At 49.2% G+C, this 12,360-nt stretch overlaps 1 protein-coding gene across 1 annotated transcript in view; it reads left to right on the forward strand.

Moving 5' to 3' along the window:
* The window catches only part of GATA1 (GATA binding protein 1), a 124,269-nt gene extending 112,434 nt beyond the window's left edge, over positions 1-11,835 (forward strand). The window contains exons 5-6 of the mRNA XM_078664728.1: positions 7,715-7,840; positions 10,885-11,835. Coding sequence (XP_078520854.1) covers positions 7,715-7,840; positions 10,885-11,187 — 429 coding nt within the window. The 3' untranslated portion in view covers positions 11,188-11,835. The remainder of the gene's footprint in view (positions 1-7,714; positions 7,841-10,884) is intronic.
* The last annotated feature ends 525 nt before the right edge of the window (positions 11,836-12,360 follow it).

The following is a 12,360-nucleotide window of genomic DNA, read 5'->3' on the forward strand; positions in this document are numbered from 1 at the left end:
TGGTGAATTATTTTACTATGTTGAACAGTTCCTTACTGCTGTGAGCGTTGTTATCGAGTCGATCATTAAAAGCTGATTTCTTAGTGGAGCGTATTAGTTGATGGTGTTTACGGGTGGCGTTCTTGAAAGTGGCTAGGTTTTCGGTGGATGGGTTGCTTTTCCAGGCTTTCTCGAGGATGCGGCATGTCTTCTTGGATTTCTTAAGCTCATCATTGAACCAGGGGGCTTTCTTGAGGTTTAACTTGGTAGGGTTGTTTTTCAGAGGTGCTAACTCGTCAGCACAGCGGGTGATCCATTGAGCAAGGTTGGTAGCTGCTTGGTTTGGGTCTGATGAATGGGTAGGAGGGTATTGGTGGAGCGATGTGAAAAGTTGCTCAGTGGTGATTTTGTTCCAGTTCCTGCGGGGAATTTGTTGAAGCTGGTTTTGGGACGTAGTCTTTTTGTAGTTGAAGTGCACGCAGCTGTGGTCTGTCCAATGGAGAGCTGTGGTGTGGTTGAAGGAGACGTATTTGCTGGAAGTAAAGATTGGATCGAGTGTGTGACCGGCACAGTGGGTGGGGGTGTTAACGAGTTGTTTGAGTCCGAGATTGGCAAGGTTGTCTAATAGGGTGATGGTGTTTCTGTCGTTGTTCTTATCTAGGTGGAAGTTGAAGTCGCCTAGAAGGATGTAGTCCTCGGAGGGGAGGGCGTGTGGGCTGATGAAGTCAGTGATGTCTTCGCTGAATTGTGTGCGGGGTCCGGGAGGTCTGTAGAGGAGGGTACCTCTGAGTGTGGTCTTGGGGTTGATGTGGATCTGGAAGTGGAGGTGTTCGGCGGTTGTGAGGATGTCATCGGAACTGGTCGAGATGCGGAGGGTGTTTTTATGAACAATGGCAATGCCTCCTCCTATATGGTTGGTTCGGTCCTTACGGAAAATCTTGTAGCCGTCAGGGATGGCTATGGCGATGTCGGGTATTGAAGAGGAGTTCATCCATGTTTCTGTGAGGAAAGCGACGTCTGGGGATGTAGAGTCGAGTAGATCCCAAAGTTGGACGACATGACTGTGGACTGAACGGGTGTTGAGTAGGATGCATTTCAGATGGTTGGTGTCGGCATTCTGTTTGATGTTGGTGGGTTTGGTCAGGGTCCTAATGCAGGCGAATTTGCAGGAAGTGCAGGTGAAAGGTCCATGGGTGCGGCCGGGTGCAGCTTGGTAACAGATTGGTGGTCGTCCGGTGTTAAGGGCTGAGAGGGAAGAGGCGTCGTACGTGATGCGGGAGGAGGGGGGTTGCGGGGACCAGGGGGTCTGGTGCTGGGCGCGGTCCAGGCGCGGACGGGCATAGACGGGCTTACCTTTGGCGCACCTTTGGCGCGGCCGCAGCGCGTGGACGCTGCGCGTAGGTCCATATGACTTTAATGGCTAGATCCAACACCGTTTTTTAGCTCACTGCACCATCCCAGTTCAGAACCTGGCTATATGCAAATTAGTCTGTTCCTGTCCCAGTGCATGATGGGAACAGGGCAAACCAAACTACCAAGCCAATTCTTACACTGGGAAGGAAACAAGCTACCGGGACCGGTTTCTGGCATTTCAGCCGTCGTCGGCCCGGCTTGCTTGAATCCTGATGGTGCAATGAGCAAGGGACTCACATCTGAGTATACCCTTCCACGCTTAGGGTGGACAAAATATTTAACAACAAGGGGTGGTGATGGACAGAGTTTCTGAATTAAGCAGAATACTCTCACCCAGTCAAGAGATCAGGGCTAGATCCAACACTGTTTTTTAGCTCACTGCACCATCCCAGTTCAGAACCTGGCTATATGCAAATTAGTCTGTTCCTGTCCCAGTGCATGATGGGAACAGGGCAAACCAAACTACCAAGCCAATTCTTACACTGGGAAGGAAACAAGCTTCCGGGGACCGGTTTCTGGCATTTCAGCCGTCGTCGGCCCGGCTTGCTTGAATCCTGATGGTGCAATGAGCAAGGGACTCACATCTGAGTATACCCTTCCACGCTTAGGGTGGACAAAATATTTAACAACAAGGGGTGGTGATGGACAGAGTTTCTGAATTAAGCAGAATACTCTCACCCAGTCAAGAGATCAGGGCTAGATCCAACACCGTTTTTTAGCTCACTGCACCATCCCAGTTCAGAACCTGGCTATATGCAAATTAGTCTGTTCCTGTCCCAGTGCATGATGGGAACAGGGCAAACCAAACTACCAAGCCAATTCTTACACTGGGAAGGAAACAAGCTTCCGGGGACCGGTTTCTGGCATTTCAGCCGTCGTCGGCCCGGCTTGCTTGAATCCTGATGGTGCAATGAGCAAGGGACTCACATCTGAGTATACCCTTCCACGCTTAGGGTGGACAAAATATTTGACAACAAGGGGTGGTGATGGACAGAGTTTCTGAATTAAGCAGAATACTCTCACCCAGTCAAGAGATCAGGGCTAGATCCAACACCGTTTTTTAGCTCACTGCACCATCCCAGTTCAGAACCTGGCTATATGCAAATTAGTCTGTTCCTTTCCCAGTGCATGATTGGAACAGGGCAAACCAAACTACCAAGCCAATTCTTACACTGGGAAGGAAACAAGCTTCCGGGGACCGGTTTCTGGCATTTCAGCCATCGTCGGCCCGGCTTGCTTGAATCCTGATGGTGCAATGAGCAAGGGACTCACCTCTGAGTATACCCTTCCACGCTTAGGGTGGACAAAATATTTGACAACAAGGGGTGGTGATGGACAGAGTTTCTGAATTAAGCAGAATACTCTCACCCAGTCAAGAGATCAGGGCTAGATCCAATACCGTTTTTTAGCTCACTGCACCATCCCAGTTCAGAACCTGGCTATATGCAAATTAGTCTGTTCCTGTCCCAGTGCATGATGGGAACAGGGCAAACCAAACTATCAAGCCAATTCTTACACTGGGAAGGAAACAAGCTACCGGGGACCGGTTTCTGGCATTTCAGCCGTCGTCGGCCCGGCTTGCTTGAATCCTGATGGTGCAATGAGCAAGGGACTCACATCTGAGTATACCCTTCCACGCTTAGGATGGACAAAATATTTAACAACAAGGGGTGGTGATGGACAGAGTTTCTGAATTAAGCAGAATACTCTCACCCAGTCAAGAGATCAGGGCTAGATCCAACACCGTTTTTTAGCTCACTGCACCATCCCAGTTCAGAACCTGGCTATATGCACATTAGTCTGTTCCTGTCCCAGTGCATGATGGGAACAGGGCAAACCAAACTACCAAGCCAATTCTTACACTGGGAAGGAAACAAGCTTCCGGGGACCGGTTTCTGGCATTTCAGCCGTCGTCGGCCCGGCTTGCTTGAATCCTGATGGTGCAATGAGCAAGGGACTCACATCTGAGTATACCCTTCCACGCTTAGGGTGGACAAAATATTTAACAACAAGGGGTGGTGATGGACAGAGTTTCTGAATTAAGCAGAATACTCTCACCCAGTCAAGAGATCAGGGCTAGATCCAACACCGTTTTTTAGCTCACTGCACCATCCCAGTTCAGAACCTGGCTATATGCAAATTAGTCTGTTCCTGTCCCAGTGCATGATGGGAACAGGGCAAACCAAACTACCAAGCCAATTCTTACACTGGGAAGGAAACAAGCTTCCGGGGACCGGTTTCTGGCATTTCAGCCGTCGTCAGCCCGGCTTGCTTGAATCCTGATGGTGCAATGAGCAAGGCACTCAAATCTGAGTATACCCTTCCACGCTTAGGGCGGACAAAATTTTTAACAACAAGGGGTGGTGATGGACAGAGTTTCTGAATTAAGCAGAATACTCTCACCCAGTCAAGAGATCAGGGCTAGATCCAACACCGTTTTTTTTTTTTTTTGAAGACCTTTATTTGCATCAATAGGATAAACATGCGTGGGCCTACAACCAATCCGGCCGGCCACAAGTCAAAGACAATCAAAAGTCAAAATATGCGACACAAGGCCAGCTGGCAGGCAGGCAAACATATTTAAACAATGCTAGGAATGGGATCAGCGACATTAACGGCCCAATATCAGGATCAATGAGGTCCATTTTATAATAAGGGGACAAGGCTCATGGCAGACTCATAAATACGGGAAAAACCAATAAACAGGAATACACCCATGCCAAAACGGGAAGAGGGGGGGGGGAGGATGTAAAGACACGAGTCGATCGTAGCACAAAACAAACGCAAAATATAGTGGATAAGCATACAAGTACTACCAGCATCTCATGCCCCCCACCCAATAACACGCTAACAAAGGCAAGGGGAGCGGATAGACTGTACGAACGGAACCTATTTCTCTCCATACGAGCCTGGGAAAAAAGGGGGGGGGGAAGGAGGGGGGGGGGTAGGGGGAAGGGGAGAGGGGGAGGGAAAGGGGGAAAAATAGGGGGGAAACAGAGGGGAGGAAACCAAGAAGGGCAAGAACAGGGGAAGGGAAAAAAAGGGAGGAATAAAGAAAAAGAAATATAAAAGGAGAAACACAATCGTGCAAGATGGGCGCCACCCCGGGCCAGGCATCCCGCGGCTAATAGTACAGAAGAAAGTGGAGAGCTGGCGAGAAGAAGGGTATGGCAGTCGCGACGGAGCATCGAAACCGATAAAAGTGGCATAGCAACAGACCCCAACCCACTCATGCCAGAGAAGCGAGGACAGAAGCGGCACCGCTTAAAGGGATAGAAAAGGGCCATAGAACCAAAAAGAAAACATCTGAAAGACCCCGCCCACCCGTCCCACCCCGCACCCCTGCAGAAGGCTACGGCCTACCCTCCAAACAGCGTGCCTGTCGCCCTAATCCGAAACCCTAAATATAGTAAAGAAAGAAAGTAGAATAAGGAGACAAAAAGAGGAGGAGAGGGAACATGAAACAAAAAAAAATAAAATGTGAGGGAGGAGCCAGAGGATATGAACAAACACATTCGGCTACGACCCTACCCCGACCAACAAATGAATAAGTATCAAATCAGTACTACACCTTCACATACAGCAGAAACCCGCAGGGAGGGGGAGGAGGAGGAATTTTAACGTTTCACAATGTCGGGAATACAAGCATCAGTGCAACGGGCAGGTAAACCAGCAAACTATCATGTTGTGCAACTTACCCCCAACCCTTCCTAACCACGAAACCAACCCAATAAAGGATAATATGGAGCGGACCACCCAGCACAGAATAATCGTAATGTTGACCAGAGTTACGGCAGTGATGTAGGTTAGGGAGAGCCACCGCACGGAGGGAATACAAAAAGTCAATAAAGCAAGTCAATTGTAGCAGCAACGACAGGGCAGGCAAAAGCAAGCCGGAGTCCAGGTGCGCAGTTCGACAATACAAAGGTACCCCTCCAGGACAAAAGTTCGAATCCATCGAAGCGGGAGCAAACAGCGGCCCACCATAATTCCCAGTCGTCCGGGAAGGAGCAGATCTCCGCGTCGTGTAGAAGTCCTCGAAGTCCAGGCGGTGAGAAAGCAGAGGTTCAAAAGCCACCGGCCCATCAAGCAGCCGAAGAACAACAGCAGCAACTCCTGGCGCAGCCGAAGGGGGCGAAGCAATGGAGGCATCAGGACGATAGGGGTGCATGAAAGAGCGGCGACCCAAAATGGCGGCGGGCCGCATGGGGTCGGTAGAAGCACCGGGGGCCAAGACAGCGTACAAGGACATCAAGGCGTCCAGGACATCTCCGGGCGTGGGCGCTCGAGTACACGCCCAGGCCTCCGCACAATCCGGCCAGCAAGGAGCGTCGGTGCAGAGCGGATCGCCCCCCACGTTGTTGGTAGCCATCTTGTGAGTTTCGCCGCCCCACACTCCACCGTGGGCCCCCAAACAGTTCCCAAATGTAGGACTTTACAGACCTCCGGAGGCTCCCAACAACGGCCTCACCGGCACAGGACGGGCAGGCGCTCGATGGGGGGGGGGCCCCTCCGAACAGTGGCAGGCCCCACAGGCGAGAGCCAGGCGCGGGGTCCAGGGCTGCCGGACAGGACAAAGGCGAAGGGACCCCTTCACACAGTCAGCTCCCAACACATCTCGTCCCCCTCCAGCCGCACGGTCCAGAAATCGGGGCCGGCTCAGGATCGCCGGGGCATACACACAACGGTTCCCACCAGTGGCTCACTCTCGCGGCCGGGGCCGGCAATCTCTGCACCGCCGGTCGGGTCCCACAGGCGAGGTCCCGGTCTCGAGCGCCCGGAGGCCCCAATCTCACCGAGGGCACAGCTGCGGACCCACAGCACGCAGGAGCCTCCGGACCAGACGGTGAGTAAGAGTGGGTCTTTAAATTCCAAATTCTGTAGTGAAGTATCGTCGCAGTACAGGATATATTGCAGGATATTCGAGGTTAGCCGGAGGGCCGACGGAGCCGAGCTAAAATGCGGCCATTACGCTCTCGAGCTAGGCTCCTCCCCCCAACACCGTTTTTTAGCTCACTGCACCATCCCAGTTCAGAACCTGGCTATATGCAAATTAGTCTGTTCCTGTCCCAGTGCATGATGGGAACAGGGCAAACCAAACTACCAAGCCAATTCTTACACTGTTCATCACCACCCCCTTTTCTGAATCGTTTTTGGCCACTATAGGTGTGGCAGGGTATACTCAGACATGAGTCCCTTGCTCACTGCTCCATCAGGATTCAAGCAAGCCGGGCCGACCACGGCTGAAATGCCAGAAACCGGTCCCCGGAAGCTTGTCTCCTTTCTGGTGAAGAATTGGCTTGGTAGTTTGGTCTGCCCTGTTCCCATGATGCACTGGGCCAGGGACAGACTAATTTGCATATAGCCAGGTTCTGAGCTGGGATGGGACAGTGAGCTAAATAACGGTGATGGATCAAGCCCTGATCTTTGGACTGGGTAAGAGTGGTCTGCTTAATTCAGACACTCTGTTCATCACCACCCCCTTTTCTGAATCGTTTTTGGCCACTATAGGTGTGGCAGGGTATACTCAGACATGAGTCCCTTGCTCACTGCTCCATCAGGATTCAAGCAAGCCGGGCCGACGACGGCTGAAATGCCAGAAACCGGTCCCCGGAAGCTTGTCTCCTTTCTGGTGAGGAATTGGCTTGGTAGTTTGGTCTGCCCTGTTCCCATGATGCACTGGGCCAGGGACAGACTAATTTGCATATAGCCAGGTTCTGAGCTGGGATGGGGCAGTGAGCTAAATAACGGTGATGGATCAAGCCCTGATCTTTGGACTGGGTAAGAGTGGTCTGCTTAATTCAGACACTCTGTTCATCACCACCCCCTTTTCTGAATCCCCTTCTGGGAGGTGCTGGTACTCTTCGATTAAAAGGATTGCTCCCCCTGTGGGAAGTGCTGGTACTCTTCGATTAAAAGTGTTGCTCCCCTTCTGGGAAGGGCTGGTACTCTTCGATTAAAAGGATTGCTCCCCTTCTGGGAAGTGCTGGTACTCTTCGATTAAAGGATTGCTCCCCCTGTGGGAAGTGCTTGTACTCTCTCTTGCACATGAAAAATGTGTGTATGGTACCTGATAGCACCTGCTCATTTAAAGCACTGCACAGTCCTCATTAGACAACTGTTGATTTACCATACAATACAATACATTTTTTTATAGCGCACAGCTACCTCGAAGGAGGCATCCTGGTGCTAGAGTAAAGGATTTGCAGCTCCTCTGAGCTCTTCTTCAACAATTTCCCCTTGCCAGACGCCTGCTCCCTGAAAGTCTCGACAATAAACCTAGTTGTAACTGCTTTCGTTTTATCTGTTGTGTTTCCTCCAGATTGTGAGCAAGAGAGCCGGCACCCAGTGCACCAACTGCCACACCACCACCACCACGCTGTGGAGGCGCAACGCCAGCGGGGAGCCCGTGTGCAACGCCTGCGGCCTCTACTACAAGCTGCACAATGTGAGTGGTAACATACTAATGGCATCATCCAATACTGACGTCATCTGTGGTATGACAGGCCTGGCCAACACCATCAGAGGGTCACCTGAGGCTTTGCATGAGTTACCCAGCATCTGAAGCACTGACCCTCATACCAAATACTGAGGATCTAAAAGGACCAATGGTCAAGTGTTTTACAAAGAGTGTCAATTACCCTGATTGGGTGTATGAAGTCATTAATAGCTGAGAATTTAAATAAGAAACAAAGGACAGAAAAAGTCAAATTTTTTGTAAAAGCAAGAGGAGTAAGCAGGAACAGCTGCTACACTGCCCACTAGGTAAACACTATTGGGGACGGCTAGAGGCAGGGCGGGGGGAGGGGGGGGGCGCTGAGGGCACCACACAGTGGGCCCGATTCATAGAACTAACTTAAGACAAAATCCTAAACTTACTACCATTTTGGTATTCACAGAAGGCACTTACTCATTTTGGTATTCACAGAAGGCACTTACTCATGTTGGTATTCACAGAAGGCACTTACTCATGTTGGTATTCACAGAAGGCACTTACTCATGTTGGTATTCACAGAAGGCACTTACTCATGTTGGTATTCACAGAAGGCACTTACTCATGTTGGTATTCACAGAAGGCACTTACTCATGTTGGTATTCACAGAAGGCACTTACTCATGTTGGTATTCACAGAAGGCACTTACTCATGTTGGTATTCACAGAAGGCACTTACTCATGTTGGTATTCACAGAAGGCACTTACTCATTTCGTTATTCACAGAAGGCACTTACTCATGTTGGTATTCACAGAAGGCACTTACTCATTTTGGTATTCACAGAAGGCACTTACTCATTGATGATTAAGTGCCTTCTGTGAATACCAAAATGAGTAAGTGTCTTCTGTGAATACCATAATAGTAGTAAGTTTAGGATTTAGTCTTAAGTTAGTTCGGTGAATGAGGCCCAATGTGTGGTGAAGGGCCAGGCGCTGACTGGGGTGGCTTTCTCTTTGATTCAGCTGTACTGGGTTTAAAGTCCCTCTCCCTCTCACGTGACCTAAGGTAAGAGCTGCCAACTTTGTGACTAGGGATCCAGGTTCGAGTCTCAGCGTCGGCTCAGCATCATGTGACTCTGGTCAAATCACTTAATCTCCCCATGCCTACCAAGAAATGAAAGTGTCCTTGTGTTAGGTAACTGGTGTTCATGTAAAGCACACGGATACTTTTGGGTCGAGTTTGCACAATATAAAACTACAAAAAATTTATATATATTATGTCTGCCTGTAATGTGGGAAATTAGGATTTAACTTTTCTTTGATGGGGAATGTCCTAAGGAGATATATGGAAAACATTGTGTGTCCCCAGGTATTATAGTTTGGTTGGTTCTCAAACCTCAGTAAAGGACGACTAGTCCAACCAATGTATTAGTTAATTCTAGTTTGAAAGATGTGGTCGGGAGAAGCCAAGATTGACCTGTAATTTGTTTTTTGTTGACTGGGAATGTCTATGTACATTTGTGGCGTTGATAATTGTTTATTGTGTCATTTCATAATTTAAAAAAAATACAAAGAAAATAAAGCAGCGCCAACAATTGGGTCTGAAAATATATGGATTTATTATTTTCTGAATTGATGTCACCACAATTAATTGAGTTGGTAACTCAAACAAATTAGTTTTGCTTGGGAAAATTATTGTTACTAAGAAGGTTCTCCTGCACTCACCCTTTCTTTTGTGGATATTTTGTTAGCCCCAGAGCTGCTGTGAGTATTGGGCGTCCCCCCAATTTTTTAATAGTGTAATGTGGGAGGTGGCATAAGGGAATGATAGAGAGCGACAAGGCTGCCAAGGGAACCTCAGGCTGGCATGCCATCTCCTGGGGCACGGATGGTGCTGCTGTACCAGAGATCCCTTCCTCTGGCAGCTGCTATCCTAGTTTTAAAGTCTCTCTTAAAGTTTTCACTATCTATTCTGGGAGGTGGTAAATGAGTGGAGTGATAGAAAGTTAGGGTTCCAAGAGGGCTTTGGGTGCAATGCCCAGGTAGAGCTCCAGTAGCAGTGGTGCCTGTCTCGGATAGCTCTTGGCTTTGGCGCGCTGCTCTCGTAAGTTTAATGTCTCTCTCGGAGTCATGTTGGTCACCATCAGTCTGTCTCTGAGCTTTCTGGGAGGTGATATAGGGCCATATGTATCATCAACCTGAGTTGCGATTCTGATATAGCGATTTTTTAGAAATCGCTATTTCAGAATCGCAAATTGGGATGTATGTACAAATTCGCAATTTTTGCGAATTCTTAGTATTCCTTAATTGCGATTAGCAAATTGTGAATCACAATTAAGGAATACTTTCCCATTCATTTCTATGGGCCAGGAGGCCCATAGGAATGAATGGGAAGTTATTCTCAATTTGCGATTCGCAATTTGAGAATAGCAAATTGAGAATAATTTGAAAGGTGCAGGGGTGTCCAAAGGACACCCTGTTGCACCCCTGAAATAAGCATGGGTGCATATGTGGCGCACATACATGCCTTAAGGGCATGTATGTGCGTCACATGGCACTTTGAAAAATGCAAAAATTTGCATTTTTCACGGAATTCGCAAATTACCACCAACTTGAAGTTGGTGGTAATCTGCGATTCCTTAAGGACAATTTGCATTTTTTTTTTTGCTTCATACATTGCATTTAAGGAATCGCAAAATTTGCGATTCCTTAAATGCAATTGCAAAATAAGGAATCGCAAATTTTGCGATTCCTTGTTTTGCACCAGATTTTACTTAATACATACCAATTTGCAAATTCGCATTCGCAAACGCCGAAATTCTGCGAATTTCGCCATTTGGGAATGCGAATTTGCTTGATACATATGGCCCATAATGGAGTGATGGAGAGTGACAGTCTGGCAGGAGGTTCTCACCTTAGTCCACCATCACTACTTGCCCTCTCCCTAGACGCTAACGGTTGCCTTGGAGGCAGAGGTGGACCCTGGCTGGCTGGATGCACTGCATCTCTTAGTCTTAGAAGATTGCCAAGGTAAATATTGATTTGAGTTGTCTTTTGCAGGTGAACCGCCCGCTGACCATGAAGAAGGATGGGATCCAGACCCGGAACCGCAAAGTCTCCAGCAAGTCTAAGAAGAAGAAGACTTCGGAAGGCTCCTACGACCTGTACAAGCCCCTCACTGACGACCAATCAGTGCACTCCATGAGCCAAATGGTGCTTTCCAGCCACATGTCATCCATGAGCCACCTAGTGCCGTACAGCCACCCATCGCACCTACTGGCCTCTCCGACTCCCCTTCATCCCCAGATGGGCCTGGCCTATGGCCACCATAGCTCCTCTGGGATTGTGTCTGCCTTGGGCTAATGGTACCAGAACCTTGAGGAACTAACTCTTTCCCGAGCCTCATGGTAATCGAAGACACATGAAGTACATGGGTCTTGGGTTGATGGATTTCTGCTCTATAGACGATGCACGAGGCAGGCGTGCTCTCACCTGAGTCTTGCTCCTCGCAGGCCAAGACCTTGGATGCCACAAGAGATGCAGCCGCGCTTGCCTTCGTAGGCAAGGCAGTCATCACGCCTTCAAAACTGGACGAGAAGAGAAGCTGATTTGGATGAGGTGGACCAACTACCTTGCTTAACACTTAACAACCAACAACAACTTAACTTAAACGAATAAGTGTTTCTTCTTTCAGTGCCTTATTTCCCTTCAATTTGTAAAATCTACTGCCTTCCCTCAACATTGCCAATGGGTGATGCACACCGAGCCGCTTCCACTCAGTAGACCAGAGTGTACTTTTCAGAACGCACAGCGAGTCAGCAAGGAACGCCGCGACTCAGGATCCGAGTCAACAAACTCAGTGCCTTAAAGAAGAGAGACTATTGCTCCACTAGCTGGTAGGGATACATGACCCTAGCTCTGTCCGACTGGTACTCAGGCGGCAAGACCATCAGCCTTTGGTGCACCTTCTACCATGAACCGGCATCCAAGAACCCCTAGCGCCCACTCAGGACTTCCGGTGAACCCTGGTCTACCCACCAACTGGAAAAGAGATGGATCGAGCAGGTGCGAGAGGCACACGTGGCGCGAAACTGCTGCCTGACATCATCTAATCTGCCGTCATCCCACCTATTCATGCATTTGCACAACCTATTGCGTTACTCCTTCTCTGTGGTGGGGGTCCCGGGTTTTAGAAACACCACGGCTTCGGAGCAGGATTCACTATGAAATGTTGTTTTGTGATTTCTTTGCAGGCAAGAGCTGGGAAAGACTAAAAACAAAACTTTCAGATCTGTCAAGTTATGTCATTTTGGGTAAGGATTTTCTCGCCCTTCCAAGCCCACGACGCGGGTGTCTATACAGGAAGTCAGCCACGCCATAAATCACGCCTCGCCACTCGCTGTGGTAGCAGTGGGCACCCTGGCAGTGCCAGGACACTTATCACCAATTCCTGCCTCCTCGAGAAGCAACAGGACCCTCCAATCATTAGCACAATGGAGAGGTCTAAACCAACCAAGCAAGAAGGGGGGGGCATCT

The sequence above is a fragment of the Lissotriton helveticus genome, chromosome 10 (genome assembly GCF_964261635.1).
Source record: "Lissotriton helveticus chromosome 10, aLisHel1.1, whole genome shotgun sequence".
NCBI lineage: Eukaryota > Metazoa > Chordata > Amphibia > Caudata > Salamandridae > Lissotriton > Lissotriton helveticus.